Source organism: Gadus macrocephalus, chromosome 11, assembly GCF_031168955.1.
Source record: "Gadus macrocephalus chromosome 11, ASM3116895v1".
Lineage (NCBI taxonomy): Eukaryota > Metazoa > Chordata > Actinopteri > Gadiformes > Gadidae > Gadus > Gadus macrocephalus.
Genome location: NC_082392.1, coordinates 16,116,894 through 16,138,425, shown reverse-complemented (window position 1 = coordinate 16,138,425; position 21,532 = coordinate 16,116,894). Strand labels below are relative to the sequence as shown.

Below are 21,532 nucleotides of genomic sequence, written 5' to 3'. Positions count from 1 at the left end.
GTTGTAGGCTTGCGTGTTTACATCAGTCATTCAGGTGATTCCCCTCCAGTGACGCTGTGTGTGGGACACCAAACGGTTAACACGACACAACCTGTCGAGTCTCTATAAATAGCTGCATGTTGTGGTGCCGTACATTTCAAACCGCATCCTCTTTCTCTAAACCCTCCTTCTGCCAACAACAGGATGCAAACATATAATGAAAGAAAAGCATGAGGCCCAGTTTTCAATAAGTGTGTTCTTTCTCACTTCTCACTGGTTTGTAGAGAATGGAAAATTCAGAGAAAAACTAAAACACAAAGCGGAAAGAATTAGTTGATAAAGCGTGATTACACCCGCTGTGGTTAATGTGTGTGGGCGTAAGAGATGGTGACATGTTTCACACAAGAAGTAACGACCCACTTTCCCTCCAAAACAAAAAAGAAAAGTACATTTGTGGCATACGGCCGCCCAGTGTTGGGTTTCCCCTTCGTTGTAAAACAGCATATGGAGCTTCGTCTTGCTTCACCTCCAACACAAAGAAGAGCCACTCTGTCATTAAAGATGGATCATATCATTCCAACTATGAATTTTATGCCTGCTGTACCCTCTGTACGCGCGGCTAAAAATAGGCTTGGCATGTAAATGCCTGTGTAGCCCACGGCGGAACTGTGCACAACAGCCAGCAGTTTTTGGCTCCGCTTGACTGTTTCAAATAGGACCTTTCTGTTCAGGGGAGGTGGGCCCGACCCACCTGTTTTTATTCATAAGTCTCCAAACGTGTTTATGAGTGTGTGTGGGTGTAAGTGCATGCTTCTGTGTTCGTTTGTGTACAAGTGTGCCATAGCGTCTTTGGTAAACGGATGTACCAGTGGTGCTCTCGTCATCACCCTCTGCCTGCGCTCCATAATTCCTCACACGTTGATTCACACGCCCTAACACAACCAATCAGGAGCTCATTCCCCTACAGCTCCCTCATCCTACTTGGAATTTACTTTTCACTCGTTGCAAATTCTGGTCGTGTGGGGGGTCTGAAGGGGGACTTCTGGCCCAGTGATGAGGGCTTCCCACAGGGCGGGCTTCCTCTCCATGTCCTCCCTGTCTACACTGTCTGCACCAGGGTAGCAGGGGGTCGGACCGTGAGTGCTTTATCGCTGGCTCCACTATGCCTGTGCAGTCTCTTGTTCGTAGCGGCTCTCGGAGGCCGGGAGCCCGCTGGCCATCTTCACGGTTGTTTCCCTCCCTTACGCCAAAGAACACACGGCAGATAGAGGCAGCGGCAGTGGGGGGGGGTAGTGGTGGTGGTGTGTCTGTGTGTGTGTGTGTGTGTGTGTGTGTGTGTGTGTGTGTGTGTGTGTGTGTGTGTGTGTGTGTGTGTGTGTGTGTGTGTGTGTGTGTTTGTGTGTGTGTTGGGGGGAGGGGCTTATAGTGCTCACTATCTGGCCGAGTGTGGGAAAGGAGCGGGCACAGGAACTGGTGCAGGAAGACGAGTGATACATCTGCATGATGCACTCTTGTGTATCATGTGTGTCTGTCGGTCTGTCTGTCTGTCTGTCCCTAACCCTGTCTTTAATTCTTCAAGGAGAAACATATTGACCACTGCATCTACCTTTATTGAGGGAGTAGAGTACTTTGAGTACTCTCTACATATAACAAATATCTGTTTGTACAATCTGTGTCAGGCCTGAAATCCGCTTGGTCAACTTCTGTATTGCATCCACACGACGGGAGATGTACCAGTGTCTCCGTCATCAACATATTTGCAATTTATAAGACCGCCACAATCATTAAATGGCATTTCAATAACTCTCTACTGTCTGTGCTTTGTGTTTTTTTTTGTGTTTCCCAACAGTTAATGAGATCATCAGAAACGACCTCTCCTGCATCTCAGTGCACGCTCACGCATAGACGTCCAGACGTCCAGAGGCAGCACTGTGCCCAGCAGGCTGAGATCTCACTCCCCCTCAAAACACTGCCACACAGCATCCTCTCCATGAAGAAAAAGAAAGAAGAAGAAAGAAATGATCGAAGAAGATCTTTCACGTGACCGCAATGACCATCAGCTCCACAGAACTCAGTCCGGGTAACAGCCCTTGACCAGGGATTGCAGGTGAATGTTTTAAAACTCGTGTCATATCAGGTTCTGAAACATATGACGACACATGCCTTAATCCACAACAAGCACTCCTTACTGGACCAAAACAAGCTCAGTCTGAATATACAAAAATAGAGTAAAATGACAATCTCAACAAATGACGTTCTCCGTTATACGGGTGATTCATTGAACGTATGCTAATGCATGGAATACAATAGTGAGAAATCTGTTTTGTGAGTCCCAGTTTTGGTTTATTTGCCTGTGCAGTCCAACCATACCATTCCAAGTGGTGCCTTATAAAAAGAATATTTTGTTGCAACAAAAATCTGCAAACACAAATCAATGCAATCGTTTATTATCTATCGTAATAGCCCTCCTTTGGTTGTATACATGTGAAATATTGTCATTTCAATCATTTGTTTACAGGGAAAAAAACAAAGGAAATATGTAGGGAATATTTGAAAAGCTTATTAATGTATTTTTTTTCCTTTGTTTTAATATTATTATCCGATGTAATGTTCAATATACTGAATGTCATGTATGTTTTTGTATAATCATATATCTGAAATGTACTTACATATGCCTTATTCTTATATTATGCAGTTTTCTATTTAGCTTTTGGTGTTTGCGTCATTGCTATTTTATCTCTCTGCTATTCATTTTCATTTTTACACTTTTCACCTCTGTGCCTATTTCTATTGCCCTGCCCTCGTCTTCCACTTCACTATAAATAAGACATAGAAATACTTTAGACAATCCTAAACAATTGTACATATCTATCAACAGTTGACCAACAAAATCTTATAAGGATGCAGCTATCCAAAAGTAATGTTATGCATAAAGTTTTTCAATTTCTTTGAGAGTGCTCCTCAAAATGTATTTTAATATCCCTTGCACTGCAGGATTTTAGGTAACAAATGTCCATCAATAACTTTGAGGCATTGTGTGTTTTTTTAATTTTTGTATGATAAATCTGTGAAGTTGAGACAAATTCTGCTTATAATGGGCAATAACTGAACTGTTCATATCAATTTTCTTTTTTTTTATGCAATAAAAACTGCCGATGTGGTATTTGTTACTTAATTCCCTGAGAGTGTAACAATGCTTGGTAAATTACTGTGGGAGATGAATAAACCTGCACTTTAACATTCTTTTCAAGACCAAATATTTGAGATTTATTCACTTTCAATGTAACAAGTAAAAAGTTCAATTGAACTAATCAAACATTTCTTCCAAAGAGCTCTCCTCTTTTCAATGTAAGTAACGTGTTTAGTTGTCTTTCTTTGAGCATGCACACATTTAAAATGTGAGGATCATTTAGCTGATAATAGCTAACCATATAGCTTCCTAATACATTTGAAACATATAAATATCAGCATGGCTAAATTGTATGTATACTGTTTTTATTGTGTGCCTTATTGTTCTTTCTCAGCTTCGATACTATAGCATCTCTTTTTTTATATGTAGGCACTACGTGAAACATGTGTCTTTGAAAAAGTAATATTTATGAAAAATAAAACTGTGTTTTAAGTACTTCAATTGTTGACGTTCTTAATTTGCATCCACTTTTTTTTACCAATTCACAACATCATGATGACTATATTAGCCTTTTCCATGGTTATTTTTTTATTTGTATAGATTCTGAATGACTAAATATTGTACTCATGTGTTCATGACTAAGCATAGTCTTAATAAAGAAAATCAATGAATTAAAAATAAAGAAATGATGGACTTTGAAACAGCACCCAGTGTAATATAGAAAATAATACTGAACTGATCTCAGTGCACAGATTTTACAAGGAGACCTCATGTACTTTGGAGAGTGGGTCTTATGAATAGATAACCAATACATTTGAATTAAAAAATAAGATTCATTCTTTTTATATCTTCCTGTTTTTCAGGCATTCTTTCTATAGAGTCACTATGCCCAAAATAATTTTATGAAGGATATGGATTATCGTCGTCATTATTAAAGTTCTATTATAAATCCCACACAAAGCCCTGTTGTGTTTTCAATGGAGGCTTGCCACCGTGTGTTGTGACAGGTAGAGAGGGTTGTGGGTTTTCCAGTGAGCCTTGTTAGTATTTGGGGCGGTCGAGAGAGAGCCGCACTCGTGCTCCTCACCATGGGAGATAGGCAGCCCTCCTGTGTACCACCTGCCCGGTCCTGCACACTTTTTTCCACCCAGCAAAGTTCCAAATCGCCTATCGCCATAGCGACAGAAGGCAGGCCTAGGCAGTGCTCCCCCCCGCCACGGCCAAAAATAACCCTGCTATTTACAGATGCAGTCACACCCCTTTTTCCTGGCACCCTCCGTCCTCACCTCCGTCAAAGCCGTACCCTTTGACACGGCGAAGGCCTCGATGGCTCAACGCTACGCTTTCCATTGGGAGTCTACCTCTCTCTCTCGCTCCCTCTCTCGCTCCGCCCAGAGATCAGGATTACTAGGTTGTGGGTGGGGGGGACGGGGAGGAACAACAGAGCGCATCGATGGAAAAACAAATGGGAACGCCAAAAGCTATTTTACAGACTCGGTTTGTCTGTCCAGCTGTCTGTCTGTCCTGCTCGCTAGGAAGGCCATAGAGAAATGGATCTGCCAAAAAAGGTAGAAGAGTCGCAAGAAGAACAAAAGGAAAAGGATGAATGTGAGTGAAACAAGTAAAAAGTCCCCCCGGATCCTAATGACAGAAGCACGTGCCGTTCCCTCTCCCACTGAGCGTCCGGGAGCTTCCTCCTGTACACGGCAAAGGGCATGGCTTGGATGTTTCACTGTGTGGATTTATAGTGTCTTTATGGCTCTTTCCCTCACGCCCCCCCCGCCTTCCCCCATACCCCCCTCACTGTTCTCCCGCTAGTCCCTTGATTTGGGCGTTTTATAAAGTGATTGCATAGGGACAGTCGTGAGGCCTTTGCCCTCTCCCATCGTCGGCCATCTGCAGCCAGTAAATCCTCGATATGCGCCTGCCAGGAACAGCCCGGTTGACAAAAACCATGGGGTTGACTTTAAGAGACACTCGAAGGGATAATTGTTTGACCATGCGCCGGGACCTATCTGTTCCTTCTTCACATGTGCCGTCGCTCTCTTGTCCGACGGCGAGTATGTGCAGCCTTTGCCCTTTTATTTTGACTTGCTTTTGAGTGATTGTATATGAATGAAAGTATTTAGAAACACACAATTAACCAAGAATCAACAACGATCAACACTCTTTTAATGATAGTTCAAATGAACGGGAACAGTGTGTGTTTGTGTGCGCACATCTGTGGATGCATGTCGGGTGTTTATGTGTGTGTGTGTGTGTGTGTTCTAAATTCGGGTGTGTGGGTCGGGAGGTGAGAGTCCACAGATGCAAAAGGTACCCGTTTCATCTCCGTTTAATTGCTCAATCCACCCAACAAAGACGACACAGACAGCCAAACGACACACTGGTCACATCGCTGGTCTGCGGTCAGAGACACACAGACACACACACATCACTGTTTTAAAAGGCCTGTGCAAAGACATCCAGATGCGTCTGGAAAATGTTGTGCTCTTTTATTCTCCATCTGTAATCATTCAGCTTGATTCACAATTTTCTGTCTCTTGCGATGCGTGAAATGTTGCGCAAGGGTTTATCAAATTTGGCGGCGGCGGCATATGTTTGAGTTTAAGAAAGGACGGCATAGTGAGAATTGTCCTTCTATGTGATCGCAACATGTGAGCTCCTCCCTGACCCCCACCACTCCTGCCTCCTCTTTCTCTCTCTCTCTCTCTCTCTCTCTCTCTCTCTCTCTCTCTCTCTCTCTCTCTCTCTCTCCGTGTCTCCTCCCTTCATAAAAGCGTGTTCAAATATCACTCGGCTCGAGGGAGGATGCCATTGCTTTGCTCTTAATGTTGATGTACATATGCACAATGTTTACGTTAAGGAAGGCTGCAGCATAGCACATTAGGCAAGGACTTTAATGGGATGAGAGCACTCGGCCTGGGCCAGGAGTTCAGGGCAGGTGCACTCTCTTACGGTAGATAAAGGAGACTGGCACTGAAGATGAGTTCATGACAATCACTGTGAGGCTTTTAGACGCCTTCTTCATGCTCAATCTTCATTTCCCTTGACACTGATTTTGCAATAAGGATCCGGAGAAAAAGGGGAATGTCCATCTATTCATTTTAATGATCCCTCATTATTGACTGCTGGCAGGGAGGGGGCGAGCAAAGGTAATGATTCTTGCCGTTGCTGGCCAATCACTCCCCTTAAAGGAATAGTACTCTAAATAGTAGCACTAATGGATACCCACAGTGACCTCAGGGTGACCCCTTGACAAACCGCCAGGGAGGAGACTTACCGACAGCAGCGATTTAAACATTGAAAGTTAGTAATTCTGCAGTAAGTATTCCCTGACAGTTTACATGTATTACATGTTTATAAGCTTATTTGAGCGATGAATTGTTGTAAGTACTGTCCAGCACCAAAATAAAGAGAACTTTAAAACTGATATCAGAAAACGTATCAGCCAACGTAGATAAGCCAACTGCCTTCTGTCTGTACAAAAGGTTTGGCAGTCCATCACTGACTTTAATTCCTGCAGTCTGGCCTTCAGGCCGAAGTCTGCAGTTGATTGGCTGAATGCCAACTCGGACGTTTCCCAAAATTTTAGATCCCTTGAAAACATGGAGGAATTTCCTTCTCTGGCAAAAACTCTAGTGAAATTTTCTGTATGTGTGTGTGTGTCTGTGTGTGTTGTGTGTATTGACGGATTAATGGTATGTGTTTGTATGTGTATGTGCGTGTGTATGTGAGTGGTGTCTTTGTGCATGTGTGAGAATGAATACGATCCCTATCGGTCGTTCTAGTCATATGAATATGTGGACGTCAGGGTCAGAGGGCACATCGTTAAGAGCATTCATCTACAACTCTGCCCAAGCCACTGTATACTGAAACTAACCGCAAAGACAACAGTATAATCTCCGAAGATTACCTGTCTGCTGCACGCTGGCCTATATGAATGTTTTATCATAATAGCTTTTCTTTTTGCTAAGTGCCTGCTTGAGTGTTGCTTTCAACTTTTGATTACTTTATGTCTTGTTGCAGAAAAAAGGACAGGGCCCAGTAGCAGAGTAATGGACCTAACGGGAAAGGTTCGGACTGTATACCTCTCTCTCTTCTTTTTGGAGGTAAACGACACCGCACGAGTACTCCAAAACGGTGGTCGTAGAGGATTGGGCCGAGGAGGCTGAAGAGACTAGTAGTCCACAGACTCAGCCCAGAGGACGGAGAAGAGGGCCAAGCAGGTGGAGAGAGCAGGGAAAACAGACATGACATAATCATATAAATGATGGGCTACGGCAGGGTTCATATGAGTTCCATATGTTTCGCTCCATCAGGAAATATAGCATGTCAAGCGTCGCAGTGTAAAGAGATTCATTTACAGATATTGCACGAGGGCCCAGTTCCACGTTGCTCCATCTGTTTTATGTGGCGAGTCTGATCTCATTTGGCCTATTGTCACGGTTCGGCTGCTTGCTCCGATGTGATAGTTAAGTCTCTTCAAAAATATATTTTTTTATATATAAATACATATTTTTCTCTCTCTCCCCATCCAGATGATTGTGGTTTCCACCCCCCACCTTTCCTCCTCCTCCCAGCAGACGTCTCGTCGCGCGCAGAGAATGAGGCCGATTGCATAACGGCAGGCGAGACCTGATCGTTCCTGGCCTCCTCACGGAATTCAATCATTCTCTGCATTCTCCTGCCACATGATACCGGGCGTTAAGATTTCCCTTACGTTTGTATTAATTGATATTACGTTCACACAAAAGGAACTGGGTGGACGGGAGGATAGACAAGGGGTATAGTTGCAGATATATTTGGCTGAGTCGTAAGTCAAATGAGAGGGAATCAAAACATACCTAAACTGCTTATTGCATTAGCAGAGGGTGACTAATTAATTTCTATTGCAATTCATGGCCAATACTTGAGTTCTTACCACGCTTAAGGTGCTGCAGACTGATGTATGGGGGGGGGGGGGGGGGGGGGGGATAGGTGAGGTATAAAACACCAAATGATGACACCAGATGGTAATAGGCCAACTAGTACCACTGGGACCTGAATCACAGGATAACTGGCCATGAGCATAGCATTCGGAATCTACCCAGTGGAGCAACATGACAAATTAAAACAAACACACAACTTTCACAAGCATGAGATATGACCATTAATGCCAGTGGTATGCCTAAACACACCAGGGGGACGCATCACATCCACACTAATGAGTATGGCAGGACAAGCTGTTCCTGTTGATAGTCAAGAGCACTGAAACTTTTTTCAGAAATCCTTTAGTACTACATCTTGCTCTCACCATGTGGACGAAGACAAGTAGGCCTACATTATACATGCATCCTGAAAAGAGCTTCCGCATTTCCCAAAAGTGTTTCATTTATTCATTCAATTGTCATTTATGTCATTGATTCAATAGTAAAGCAGTATTTAATGCTGCAACGCTCCCATTGCATCTTTAGTGGCACTGATCAATAAGCTTCAAGATCCAAGAAGTCTGCACATCGCACTTACACATGTTTCACTACTGAGGTTATAACTGTAGTGCTACACTGCCCTCTAGCGCACTACCCTCTAACTGTGCTCATTGTCGCCGCATTTTAACCCTGTGTAATAAAATAAATGTTATACATTTATAAGATTCCTATAATGTACTAGGATTTACAGTTAGATTTAGTCCAATTCAGATTCAGAGTCAGATTGCAAAGCTTAAGCATTCGGGAGACAACCCCAGCGAGGGCCGCTAGAAGACCAATAAGTAAGCTCAGACACTTTTTTGAGTATCACAGCACGAAACATTGTCCTCACTGCTTAATGCTGTAGGGCCGAGCTCTCTGAGTGGCCAACGACGTGCGTCGCGACGTAGGTCGCATTGGTCGCGACGTAGGTCGCATTGGTCGCGACGTAGGTCGCATTGGTCGCTGTGTGGGTCGCTCGTCTGGCTGCTTTCAGTCGCTGTGGTCACTGGCTGGCTCGCTCAAAGTCTATATAATCAGTTGATTTGCATGTTATTAACTTTTTTTTTGCGTCAGTTGAAGTACCAGAAAGCCATGCTCTCTGGCGAAAGCTACCTAAAGCTCTTTAGTGCTAATATTGTTTTAATATTTTTCTATTTAAGTACAGTTTAAATGATGAAATTGTTGGTCTATCAGTATCAATAAAATATATTAGTTGTAATTTGGGGCATATTCAAATGATGTATTTTATATATTATATATAGCCTATTTGTTTTGTTAAATGTCATTAAGCCTAATAACGTATATTATGCACAAAGTTCTTCGTATTAGAGTGATAAACATAAATATAAGTGCAATAATGTGAAGCTAATGCCACAGTGTTACAAGCGGTAGTCATGCTCGGTTAGCAATCATGAAGGCCGGTGTTCGATTCTCTCCACGGATGGTCATAGTTTTGCTCTTTTAGTCAAACTTATTGACGCAATCGGCCTCTTTCATTTTAACATTTTTGTATGTTTTAGTAGGATGGTATGATAATTATACGACGTATTGACGGGCTGCGACGCCTGGCTGGTATCGGCTGGCTGGCTGCGACGACAGCCACGGCTGGCCGCTGTCTGCCGCTGGCCACTGGCCGCTGGCTGCGGCTGGCAGCTGGCTCTGGCAGGCTGACCGACTAGGTCGCGACAATAAAAGCGTTGCGACCCTTTTGGCGAAAATAGGTCGCAACCAACCAGAGGTATGGCTGAATTAGCGACCTGTGGCAGCCAGCCATTGTCACCATGGCTGCTACCATAACCAAAAGCCTATATGTTATCAGTTAACATCTCATTGAACAGAATAAATATACGTGCGTCAGTATAATAAAAAAAGAATAATATATACCTAGCTTAGATATTGATAGACCAATAGGCCTTTTTATAATAAATATAAATAAATAGGCCTATTGGTCTATCCATCTATATTTAATTAATATTGAATTAACTTTGCAATACAGTGATGTTTACAATATTTATATTGATTACATTGTATAGCCTATTGGTTTGATAAATGTCAAAGACTAATAAAATATCCTATGAAGAAAGTTATAGTGTAATATACTTTGATATAAGTGTAACAAAACAAATAAAAACTCTAATTCACAGACCCAATACCGTAAAAAAAAGAGTAAAAATAAATATATAATGTGCCACGAATCATGATAGTCAAGTATTCAAATGTATAAACCAAAGAACAAAATATGAAAATTGAAATAAAAGTTACAATTTTCTAAAAAGAAAAGTTACCCCTTATGTTTTTTTTCATGACGACCAATAAAGAACAACAGTGTTACCCCCTATGTTTTTTTTCATGACGACCAATAAAAAACAACAGTGTTACCCCTTATGTTTTTTTCCATGACGACCAATAAAGAACAACAGTGTTACCCCTTATGTTTTTTTTCATGACGACCAATAAAGAACAACAGTGTTACCCCTTATGTTTTTTTTCATGACGACCAATAAAAAACAAGTTGTTTTTTTTCAACCCCTATGTTTTTTTTCATGACGACCAAAGAAAAACAACAGTGTTACCCCCCATGTTTTATTTGATAAATATCGACAGTGTTACCCCTTATGCTTATTTCATGACGGCGGATAAAAAACGACAGAGTTACCCCTCATGTTTTTTCCATGTTGACCAATAAAAAACGACAGTGTCTACCCTCATGTTTCATTTGATGAAAACGACAGTGTTACCCCTATGTTTTAATGGATAAATATCGACAGTGTTACCCCTCATGTTTCATTTGATAAAAACGACAGTGTTACCCCTTGTGTTTTATTTCATTACGACCAAAGAAAAACGACAGTGTTACCCCTTATGTTTATTTTTCATGACGACCAAAGAAAAACAATAGTGTTACCCCCTATGATTTATTTGATAAATATCGACATGTTTATTTCATGACGGCCGATAAAAAACGACAGAGTTATCCCTAATGTTTTTTCCGTGTTGAGCAATAAATAACGAGTGTTACCCCTGTCAACGTTTTTGCGTGGATCCGAACCTGAGCTGTTTAGAGTGTTAACCACCGAAATTAAAAAAAGAGCAGAAAAGTATCTGACACCGGAGAGAATCGAACAACCAGCTACTTGATTAGGCTACTAACCAGGCGTCACTACCGCTTGTACCACTGTGACAATTTCTTCTACACTTTGCACTTATATTATGGTATATCACTCTATAACGAAGAACTTTGTGCATAACATAGTACCTTATTAGGCTTAATGACATTTAACAAAACAAAAAGGCTATATATAAAATACATTATTTGAATACACCCCAAATTACAACTAATAGGCTATATCACTCTATAACGAAGAAGTTTGTGTATAATATACCTTATTAGGCTTACTGTCATGTAGCCTAACAAAACAAATAGGCTATATAATATCTAAAATACATTATTTGAATCCGCCCCAAATTACAACTAATATATTTTATTGACACTATGGACCAACGATTTCCTAATTTTAAATTGTAGGCCTACTTCAATCTAAAAATAATATTTGCAATAAAGAGCTGTATGAAGCTTTCACCAGAGAGCATGGCTTTCTGGTACTTCAACTGTCGCAAAAAAAACAGTTAAGTTACCTTAACATGCAAATTAACTGATAAACGACCGCCCATAGATTTTCAGCGACCAAGCCAGCCAGCGACCACAGCGGCTGAAAGCAGCCAGACGAGCGACCTACGTCGCGACCAATGCGACCTACGACGCGACCAATGCGACCTACGACGCGACCAATGCGACCTACGACGCGACCAATGCGACCTACGACGCGACCAATGCGACCTACGACGCGACCAATGCGACCTACGACGCGACCAATGCAACCTACGTCGCGAAGCACGTCGTTGGCCACTCAGAGAGCTCGGCCTTCCTCGCTTAATGCCTGATCCTTGTGGTTAACCAAGATATAATTTGTGCCTGAGATTGTGCTGTGGATTTTGATGACATTTCATAGCGTAATTGAATCGATAGTAGATACTTTATTCATCCATTTGGGGAAATTTGCAAATGCTTAAAGTCAGCCTCAATTGTCAAACAAAATGTACAAACAGTAAAAAATTATCCAAATAAGTCAATAAAAAGTGAGCAATATTGCACATTATTAAAATTGCATATAAAAAAGAACCAGCGTCAGATTAATTACACATTTGCACATTGTGCAGTGGGTGGGCACTGGGAGAGGGTTAGAAAGACAAAGTCACAATAGGTCACTACCCTCGCCTGAGGTGTTGTGTACTCTGATGGCTTTGGGGACAAAGGATGACTGTACCGCTCAGTCCTACAGCACAGCGGAATGAACCCTACTGCAGCTGCTCCTCTGTTCTGCCAAGGTGTGGTGGAGAGGATGGCTGCCATTGTCCATGATGACAGCTTACTCCATGTGTGCCTCTCCACCACTACAACCGTCAGTGAGACCAGTCTCTTCCCAAGAACTGAACCAGCCTTCTTGACCAGTTTTTGTCCAGCCTCCTGATGTTCCTTTCTGCCATGTTTCCTCCCCAGCAGACAGCAGCATAGAAATGGACACTTGCCACGACTGAGTGGTAGAGCCCTAATTAGAGCACAATCTGCTTACGAACCACCCATGTTGCATACCATTGTTTCCTTTTTACATTGAAAATTGCACAGACTATTCCATATGAAATCATTTTAAAGCTCAAAAAAAAAATTAAAGTCTCAACTTCACACAAAAAATGTGCAAATCCATATCAATGTAGTGATTATAGCTTCCAACCGTTGCTATAACAGACTGTCAATGAGCTCCGACATAGGTTAAGGTACGTCTGTTCATCTCCAACGATCCAGGAAGGCAAGGCCAGTCTGCGGCTCTGAATGAGAGGAGGGATAGTAGCGATATGCAAATATAAACATTTTATTCCATCAATGCAACAGCTCACTCAGAAATATTAAATAATAGTTTCCCATCATACAATGCACTTTCAAGTGTTATCTTATAATACAAAATGGAGCCACCAATGCAGAAACACCCTGAAGCTATACCCCAAGTAAGGGGAAGTTTTGTTCAAAGATTTTGTCACAAAATGTTAACCAAGAAAATGAATGATGATCAGTTTCTTTCCCTTCAACATCCGTTACAGTATTTTTGGTCTCCCTTGCACCTCCAGCTCACTGGGCCAGCACTGGATTTCAAAGAACACTCATGAGTTCATACTGTGGGTGAAAGCGGCTTTGACCTCCCACTAGGGGGCGATTAATGGAGTCAACATCAGGACCACCAGCCAATACAGCGGACCCTCTATCAATGAAACCCCAAGTTACAGACTGTGTGCAGTAGGGTCAATAAGTCACAATAGCAAGTTTACCACTTCAGAAGATGTTGACGTCTTGATCGGATTGGGAGCCATAGCCATGCCCATTTTCTATAGACTGCATCATACCAAATTACTTCTCTTGGGCCATCCTTGAATAAAAGTAGAATTAATCAGTAAAACACCATGTATGGCCAAAATTGACCTAGTACAGCAACTTGACAAAATGCAATAAAGGCATTGGTTAAATTGACTAACCATCAAATAGTTTAGAGTGGTTAACTTTACATGCCCTTGTTTCAGGTTTTGCAAATCTTCCAATGGACTGAACATTTTTAAATTGTCTTTTTTTTTTTGTCAAATTGAATTGTTTCAAAACCTAAGAATTTCTGTTGAAATATTTAGGAGAGCCAAAGCAAATTTTATTAAGACAAGGATGTGTGTAGCAATATTAAAACAAAGTAGGAGATAAGGGCGGTGCATGAAGCCACAACAAACAGGCTCACATGGCAGCCTATACAAAAAAAGACTTCAACCAACCGAAGTAATGCAATTTGGGAACCTCGATGAAGTTCACCAGGCGGTGGCCACATTTCTCTGGCGTGTTAATTCAAAAGCATGCACAAACCAAAACAAGAAACTATACCTATTTTTACTTGTAAAAATCTTTGCTTTAATGTTAGGGGCGCGGGAGACACAGGTGAACCAAATTAAGTGCTAATGATGACGAAAGCACTGGGATTGGCTGTGAGCGAGAAGCTCGAGACCAGGACGAGGCTTAAGCAAGTGACGACGAGCAATTTCGTATCTGCCGGAGCCATACTCTATCACTCTGGTATCTGCTTTTCTTACGATTGCAAAGTGAACCAGCGAGTCGCATGTCATCTCCCATTTACCGTTTCTAGAAAAAGTAGGCTTACTACCTTTTAATTCAGAATTGGACCATGAAATCAGGAATTGTATTTTGCCTTAAAGTTCACACATCAAGGGCAGGACTTACATAGGGCTGAATCGGATGCTCAAATATCTACATTTAATACACAATTAAAGACCTATCACACATTTATTTAAAACCAATAGTCAGACATCAACCTCAAATATATGCAATTTATTTTGAGTCTTGACTGTCTTTGTACAATACAATCAAGCCATACAAAACAATAATTGCTGATACATTTGATATAAAAGCCGACAGGGCTTGTACATCAGAATGCATTATTGGTATGTTTAGTTGCCGATACGCTGTAACAAGGTAGAAGCTTAATGTAAATCCTAAACAAAGTAAACAAATATACCATAACCTAGGCTAATGAATACATTGTCATTCCTCGCATGAGAAACACTGGCACTTTCAAACACAAGGACTTGCAGTTGGGAAAACAAGTCACGATTAATTACTCAACAATGACCAAAAAAAAATGTAACACCAAAATAATAACTTCATAATCAATACCGCTATGCGGCGGTCATTGCAAAGTTACCTTGCCATATACAAGCACTATAGGCCTGAATCAATGTGATACTGATTGTCCGCCTAGTGATCAGCTATTTCACAAAACTATAAAGCCACACTGGAGCACGGCTAAAGATCTGTAGCAGATGAATAGCCACAAATAAAGGCACTTTTTTAAATCAACGTGTAGGCCTACAATAAATAACACTGTTATTCTTGTAATGTAGCGAGACAAAAAACGTACAAAACATGGAGCAGCATGGTTTTATCCATAGTTTCCAGGAAGTGTAATTTACACTGCAGTAAATATCATATCTCTATACATGTCTGTAACATCTAAATTAGTTTAGTTAATTACCAAAGACGTCAAATGTGTTTGACAACAAATGTGTTTGAATACATTTCTTAGTTTAGACATTTGGTGTTACAGGGATCACCAGATTTGAAAAGTCCGTAGACACTGACAAGTGGAAACATGGAAATAGCTCCGATCATGGAGCCAAGCTGGACTACTGCTCCACACCACACGAGTGCGCTGTGGCCCTCATCTCGCAGAATCACTCCGATAATGACCTTCACATAGGACAGGGTTAGGACAAACAGGATCCAGGAAATCACCTGCCAAAAAACAAAATCATGTTGCCATTAGAAAAAAAAAATCATGGAAATCATGTAATACACGTCAGTCAACATATTATGCAAGTGCAATATACATTTGAATTGCAAAATAACTCTTAACTGTTTTTTAAAAAGCCAAGATATCTAGTGACATCACTCAAGACAGAAAGTATTTCTATAAATAAATATATTTAACTACTGTTCTACATTGTTTAATTGTCATGTCTTACTATGATAGCAACACCAGAAGGACTGTCGACTAGTGGAGGACAGGGACTGAAGGCAGCCACTGCCATGATGTAAGCCCCGAAGCCTGTTCCAACCACGGTCAAAAACAACATGAACACGAGGGACCTGCGGACAGACACAAAATTATGAATTCATAAACACCTTTCTTAGATAATTTCCACCTTTCCATAGTACAATGACAACTCACAAACACAAATAAATAAAATCAAGTGGTAGGTTGGATATTAGACAACAGTAAAAACAGCCGGAAAATGCAGAAGCAGATATTAAATTATAGCACACCTGTGGGAACAGCAGGGCTTACCTGATCGGTGTGAACATGGCAATGAAACAGGCCACTGGGTTGGCCACAGCCGCCATGGTGGCGGCGAGGTGGTAGGCCTGGTTCCCATAGGGAAGACAGGAGTAGGACTGCACCGACGGCAGCACAGCGTTGGTCAGCGCATTGACCCAGGCCAGCACCATGAAGATGAACACCACCTCGCCCTTGCTGTACGTGCCCATCCCAAAAGAGCTTCTCCTCTCCCTAGCAGGGGGCTCCAAGGGGCTGATCATGGGCCTTTGCTCCGGGGCTTGGCTGTGCAATGACAGTCCCTGCTCCCTCTTGTCCCTCGCCGACTCTTCCCCCAGGTACCGGTGGTCCTTCCTCTCTCGCACCACAGCAGGGTGGTGGTTGAGCAGCACAAAGGCCCCAAGACACACCACCATCATGGCACTGAGGAAGACGAAGAACACCCGGGCGGAGAAGTTGGCCGGCTGGTAGATCGCCTCCAGGTCCCCACTGCCGCCCGTCGCAGTCGCGTTGAGCATCACACCGGCAACGCTTGCCACAGTGGCGTTGCGGCAGTGGACCAGCCCCACCCCCTGGATCAGAGCCACCAGGGCGGGCACCAGCCCGCTGAGGCCCTCCCCGACAAAGTACGTGGTGAGGAACTGGGGTCCCAGCCTCATCATGAAGGGCAGGAAGGTCACCGAGGACGTGCAGTCCACCACGGACAGCAGGAAGCTCAGCACCAGCAGTGGCACGCTACGCGGCGCGCCGGCGAACTCCACCGCAGTGTTCCAGAAGAAGGCCAGCAGGAAGGTGGCGACGATGCCCAGCACCACGATGCAGTAGATGACCGGCCGCTCGTCCAGCGCGCCAGGGCGGAAGCGGTGCATGAGGGTGATGAAGAGGGGCCCAACGTTGGCCATCTGGATGATGACCGTCAGGTAGGACGGAAGGTACCAGCCCTCCGGGATCCCCGGGACCACCAGGGGCAGCTCCACCCACATCCCGTTGATGGCCACCCATGAGCCCATGCCGAAGAGACATGCCAGCACATGGGTGAGCAGAGACATGGTATGTCTATGGTGGAATATGGAACGTGGAACGGGTTTTAGCGGTGATCTGAAAATACAAAATAAAAAGCCACTAAGGTCAACAATTCAACCAGAACAAATAGTTACACAACTAAACACACAGACTGTAGAAAACATTAGCATCAGTGAGGGCGTATCCGAGATGGTGAAAAGCGGTTTACTATTATGACAGACGGTATGTTATGAAAGAAAGAGCACATGGCTGTGTAACTGCCCCTTTGAGAGGGACGGTGTCTCATAAGTGACATCTTACCCTCCCTCACAATGAGGGACCTTTGACACACTCACCCAAAAAAGCCATGTGTGATGTAGAACTACACACACTGATGGAAAGTACACACACAAACACAAACATGCATTAAAAACTATAGCACGACGAATACCCATGTTGTAATTGCTAAAGATTTGTTAGAAATTAAACGAAAACATAAAAACATTGTGAGTTCAAAAGCATTCCAGGAAGCAACTGTCCCACTATGCCACTGTTCCAAGTTATCGCCAACAACCTTCTCCATTCATATTCCCACAGCCTACTATTCATCAGCTTACCTTACACAGAGTGGACAGTAAGATGCTGCGCTCACCTCCTATATATTTTCCTCTTAGAATAACATTTCACTCCATCTTGGTCACAGCCTTATCATCAGTCAGGATGACGGCACATGTTTGAATAATCGACCCCGGACCATGGACCTATTAGGCTCTCGACATAATACAACACAGATACACAAATACCAACATTCGAACTCGGTGTCCGGTTTCACACTAGTGCACCTGATGGGGGGAGGGGGAAGGACTACGCAGTCGCACTGTTTCTATGTCACAAGGACGCGAATGTATTTTTCGTAGGCGGAATCCGGGGAAATTAATATTAATGAGGAGATAGCCGGAGATTATCAAATAACGTTGGTTTAAATCTCTGATCCAATCCAAAAAGGCTCAAATGCGTCACGTGACCGCAGGGAAGCTAAATTAAATGTAATGTATATTAAACTAGCGTTAGTCAAACGCATTTCTCTAATAGGGTTATGGTTATGGTTAGGAGTCAGCGTGAGAAATCAGCGTGCGAGTTTGACTGACAGGCTGCTTGTCCATTTCTAGCGCTTGAGGCGGGACTTTTCCCAGATTGCGCCTACGAAAAACACAGTCGCCACTCGGACACTCCATGCACCTATTAAAGAAGGGACACTCCCACTGCTACTGGAGCCGGTTTGGGGACAAACATCGCCCGAACTGTGGTGGGGCAATAGTCCGGGGGATCGGTCACAGACTTTATAATAGTGAATTAAATAAAACATATGATCCTACCTACGCGACGATTCATTTAACGTTTGTGGTTCTGATTGTTATGATCGGCGTTTTTCGACGTTAGGTAGCCAATTGAATTGGCACAAAATTACAATAGGGTAATATAAAAAGGCCAACGCCCTTGGGAAGTATTGTTGAAATGGCTACCTAACGTAGGCCTATGTGTATTAATCGCCCGCGGTCGCTTTACCAACTGTGGTAACATCGCCCGGAAGTATATTAACATATTATATACTTATTGACTAATATTGCTTATTGTTATGCGTTGGTTACTTACGTTTTTGTTTGTTGTCTACCTAAAAATCAAGTTGCAGATATTTAAAATAATACTTTCTCCAATCAGAACCGGAAATGTCATATTCAGCGCCGCGCACGTAGCCGAGACATCTCTCCAAATAGCTCTGTGCGTAGGAGGACCCATGAACCAAACACAGGCCGAGCAGGGCACTTCATTCATTGACCGGTTTGCTTGCATGCCATGTGCTCTTGCTCTTCCGTAAGAGTAGCTCCGCCCTTTTCCTAATTCTCAGTCAAACAGATCCTACTATGAGGAAGTGTGTGTGTGTGTGTGTGTGTGTGTGTGTGTGTGTGTGTGTGTGTGTGTGTGTGTGTGTGTGTGTGTGTGTGTGTGTGTGTGTGTGCGCGCGCGCGCCTCGGGCTGAGTTTGAACAGCACACGTAACAGCGGACAGAGCTCTATGTATTGTTGTTCAGGGTGTTTATTTACAGTTAGATAAAGAGTTATGTCCTTGATGACTAGTATTATCATTCAGGGCTTCCCGTGCATCGAACCTTGAGGGACACACACACACACACACACACACACACACACACACACACACACACACACACACACACACACACACACACCAAATCCCAACAGTACAGTTTATGCAAACAAGGTGCTGTGAATAAAATGTGAAAAATAAAGATATAGCCTACAGCATAAATTGACCTAACACGTGCAAATTAAAATCTACATGGACTTCAAGCGCTTAAAATAACTGTGCATGAGTTGCGTCAACCTAATACTAAATACTGCCCAGATAGTCAAAATAGTCTCTTTCCGAAGGTTCTTTCTTCAACTGATAAGAGGTCATAGACACTCACAGAATGAAGAAACAGCATATTACAAGATAGGCTTATTTTTATTTCGTATTCAGGCTTTATCAAAATATAGATAATATATTACAATATGATATATTATATCATATTGTACATTATAATGTACATTGTAGGATATTTATATATTATGCCACACCTGCAGCATTTCATCAGTGATCAGTGCTTGTCTTTTGGTAAAATATGTAATGACAAATCTACTTTAATAAGTTGCAACAACATTTAACCATTTGTACTGGACAGTGGATGGGTGATCTCTGAATATTTGCTTGATGTGCTTGAAGTTATCTTGGCTGATTCTTTATTTTTATTTTTGCAACGTAAGGTTGTATTATAGTCTCTCTGTTATACACATTTTAGCTGAGGTTATTGAATTCAGAAGCAGGACAATTGATCATCGCTTTCAAATAACATTTATATTTTGCATTTGGCAGACACTCACAGGTGAGACTAGGGACAATACAAACACACATTCAACATTATCGACGCCAGGTAAAGCACTGATAAGTTGAACAGAAAAAAAAAAACGAATTATTGGAAAAACATTAGAAATACCTGCAGTTACGATCCACTTCAGATGACTGAATCCTGCGTTTTGGAATGTAAGTTTCCCAGCAGAGTGGCACCTGTTGTGTTACACAGCCAGCGATCCTCTTACGTCAATGCTACACTAACCTCTTGCAGGTTTCTGCTGTGTCCAACAGATGAAAAAAAACGGAGATTTGTTCAGTGCTCATGTGATCACAGAGGGGCTGTACTGGGGTGGGGGGTGGGGTGGGCGTGTAGAGGGGGTAGGTTGGCTGGTGGTGCTCGGGGGGAGGGGGGTAGCTTGGCCTTGGCTGCCAAAATTATGGGACACTAGTGAGAGAGAAGGAGAAAGAGATGTGGGGGGAAGAGAATCAAAAAAATCAAATGTGAAAACTTGAAGGACGGAAGAATGTAGGGCTTTAATGCAGAAGAGGAGAGATTTGAGAGAGAGAGAGACAGAGACAGATACAGAGACAGATAATGAAAGAGAGGGAGAGAAAGAGAGAGCGCAAGAGAGAGAGAGAGAGAGAGAGAGAGAGTGATAGAGTAGGGGGCTAAAGGTCTACAAGGGTGGACATGCTGTCCTCTCTAATGTAAGGTGAATCTTTGTATCCAGCCAACCATAAGATTACTTTGGATGGCAACGTTGGGATTTCTCAGTGGGCAGTTGGTCAGTACTCAGCATGGCTTTTGTTCCGCATAAATTCCAGCTCTCCTCCTGGGGAGCTGGTTTAGTGGACTGTATTCACAAAGTGCCCCCCCACCAGTTCAACCTCCACTGTGCAACTAGGGAAAATATGCTCCCCGCTACTGTTTATTCAGTTACACATTGCAGGATAATTACCTATTGAATATCTTGAGCTTCTCACAGAGCTCAATACAATCATTTGCTATCAGATCTAGCAAATTACTTTAGTTACCATTATATTTCATAATATCCCAGTTAATTTGTATAAATAGATTGAGTATATAAATGTACATTGGCTTGTAAAAATGCAATGTTTGTGCATCTGTCGTTTATGAAAACAAACCCAATGAACTTTGATAACGATATTCATAGATGGAAAGGAAGTAACACAAAGGTGAAATGTAGATATGCTTACTCGTGTGTGTGTGTGTGTGTGTGCGTTTTTGTTTCTGTTTGTCCATCCACATGACCATCCAACACACATGTCGATGTCTCGTCAAAGGACAGTGTTGTGATGACGCCTGAGGATTATGACCTAGTATGACCTATACTCATTTTTTTATGTATGACTTCTTTCTTCTTCCATTTTAGCTCAGCATCAATATAAACAGACTGATAATTCAGTGTTTTCTGAATTGACTGCTTTCAGAAAATTAAAGTACTCTGATATAGCTTTAAGGGTTCAAATTAGCCTTGCTTAGGTCAGAAAGCGTGCTAAATAGCCACAGATTTGGAAATAATTCCCAATAGTTGTGATCTTTCTCCACATGGCAATCCATAATGAATTATAATGTTGATTAATTATGTATATTGAAATTA

The 21,532-nt window shown here is 42.4% G+C and overlaps 1 protein-coding gene and 1 long non-coding RNA gene across 5 annotated transcripts; one reads left to right on the top strand and one right to left on the bottom strand.

Annotated features, from left to right (window-relative positions):
- The first annotated feature begins 8,927 nt into the window (after window positions 1-8,927).
- LOC132468256 (uncharacterized) lies at window positions 8,928-9,232 on the top strand. Its single transcript, XR_009528189.1, has 2 exons — window positions 8,928-8,969; window positions 9,012-9,232. It is a non-coding gene; the product is annotated as an uncharacterized LOC132468256 (long non-coding RNA).
- Window positions 9,233-14,479: 5,247 nt separating this feature from the next.
- zgc:91890 (solute carrier family 52, riboflavin transporter, member 3-B) lies at window positions 14,480-20,212 on the bottom strand. Of its 4 annotated transcripts, none has more exons than XM_060064983.1 (4): window positions 20,053-20,212; window positions 16,011-17,096; window positions 15,688-15,811; window positions 14,480-15,457 (listed from the first exon to the last, which is right to left on the bottom strand). In XM_060064983.1, exons 2-4 carry the CDS (start codon window positions 17,045-17,047, stop codon window positions 15,245-15,247), a joined length of 1,374 nt encoding a protein of 457 aa, XP_059920966.1. In that variant the 5' UTR covers window positions 17,048-17,096; window positions 20,053-20,212; the 3' UTR covers window positions 14,480-15,244. The 4 variants fall into 4 exon arrangements, with proteins under 4 accessions (XP_059920966.1, XP_059920964.1, XP_059920965.1 ...); XM_060064981.1 differs by lacking the exon at window positions 20,053-20,212 and adding an exon at window positions 18,654-18,867; XM_060064982.1 differs by lacking the exon at window positions 20,053-20,212 and adding an exon at window positions 17,653-18,502.
- Between the last annotated feature and the right edge of the window lie 1,320 nt (window positions 20,213-21,532).

Bases quoted from the DNA above. Each gene is read 5' to 3' on its own strand.
- zgc:91890 (XM_060064983.1), bottom strand. From the start codon at position 17,047: ATGTCTCTGCTCACCCATGTGCTGGCATGTCTCTTCGGCATGGGCTCA. The intron at 15,812-16,010 runs GTAAGCCCTGCT...GTCTGTCCGCAG, and splicing joins GCCATGTTCACACCGATCAG to GTCCCTCGTGTTCATGTTGT. The intron at 15,458-15,687 runs GTAAGACATGAC...GTTTTTTGGCAG, and splicing joins CTTCTGGTGTTGCTATCATA to GTGATTTCCTGGATCCTGTT.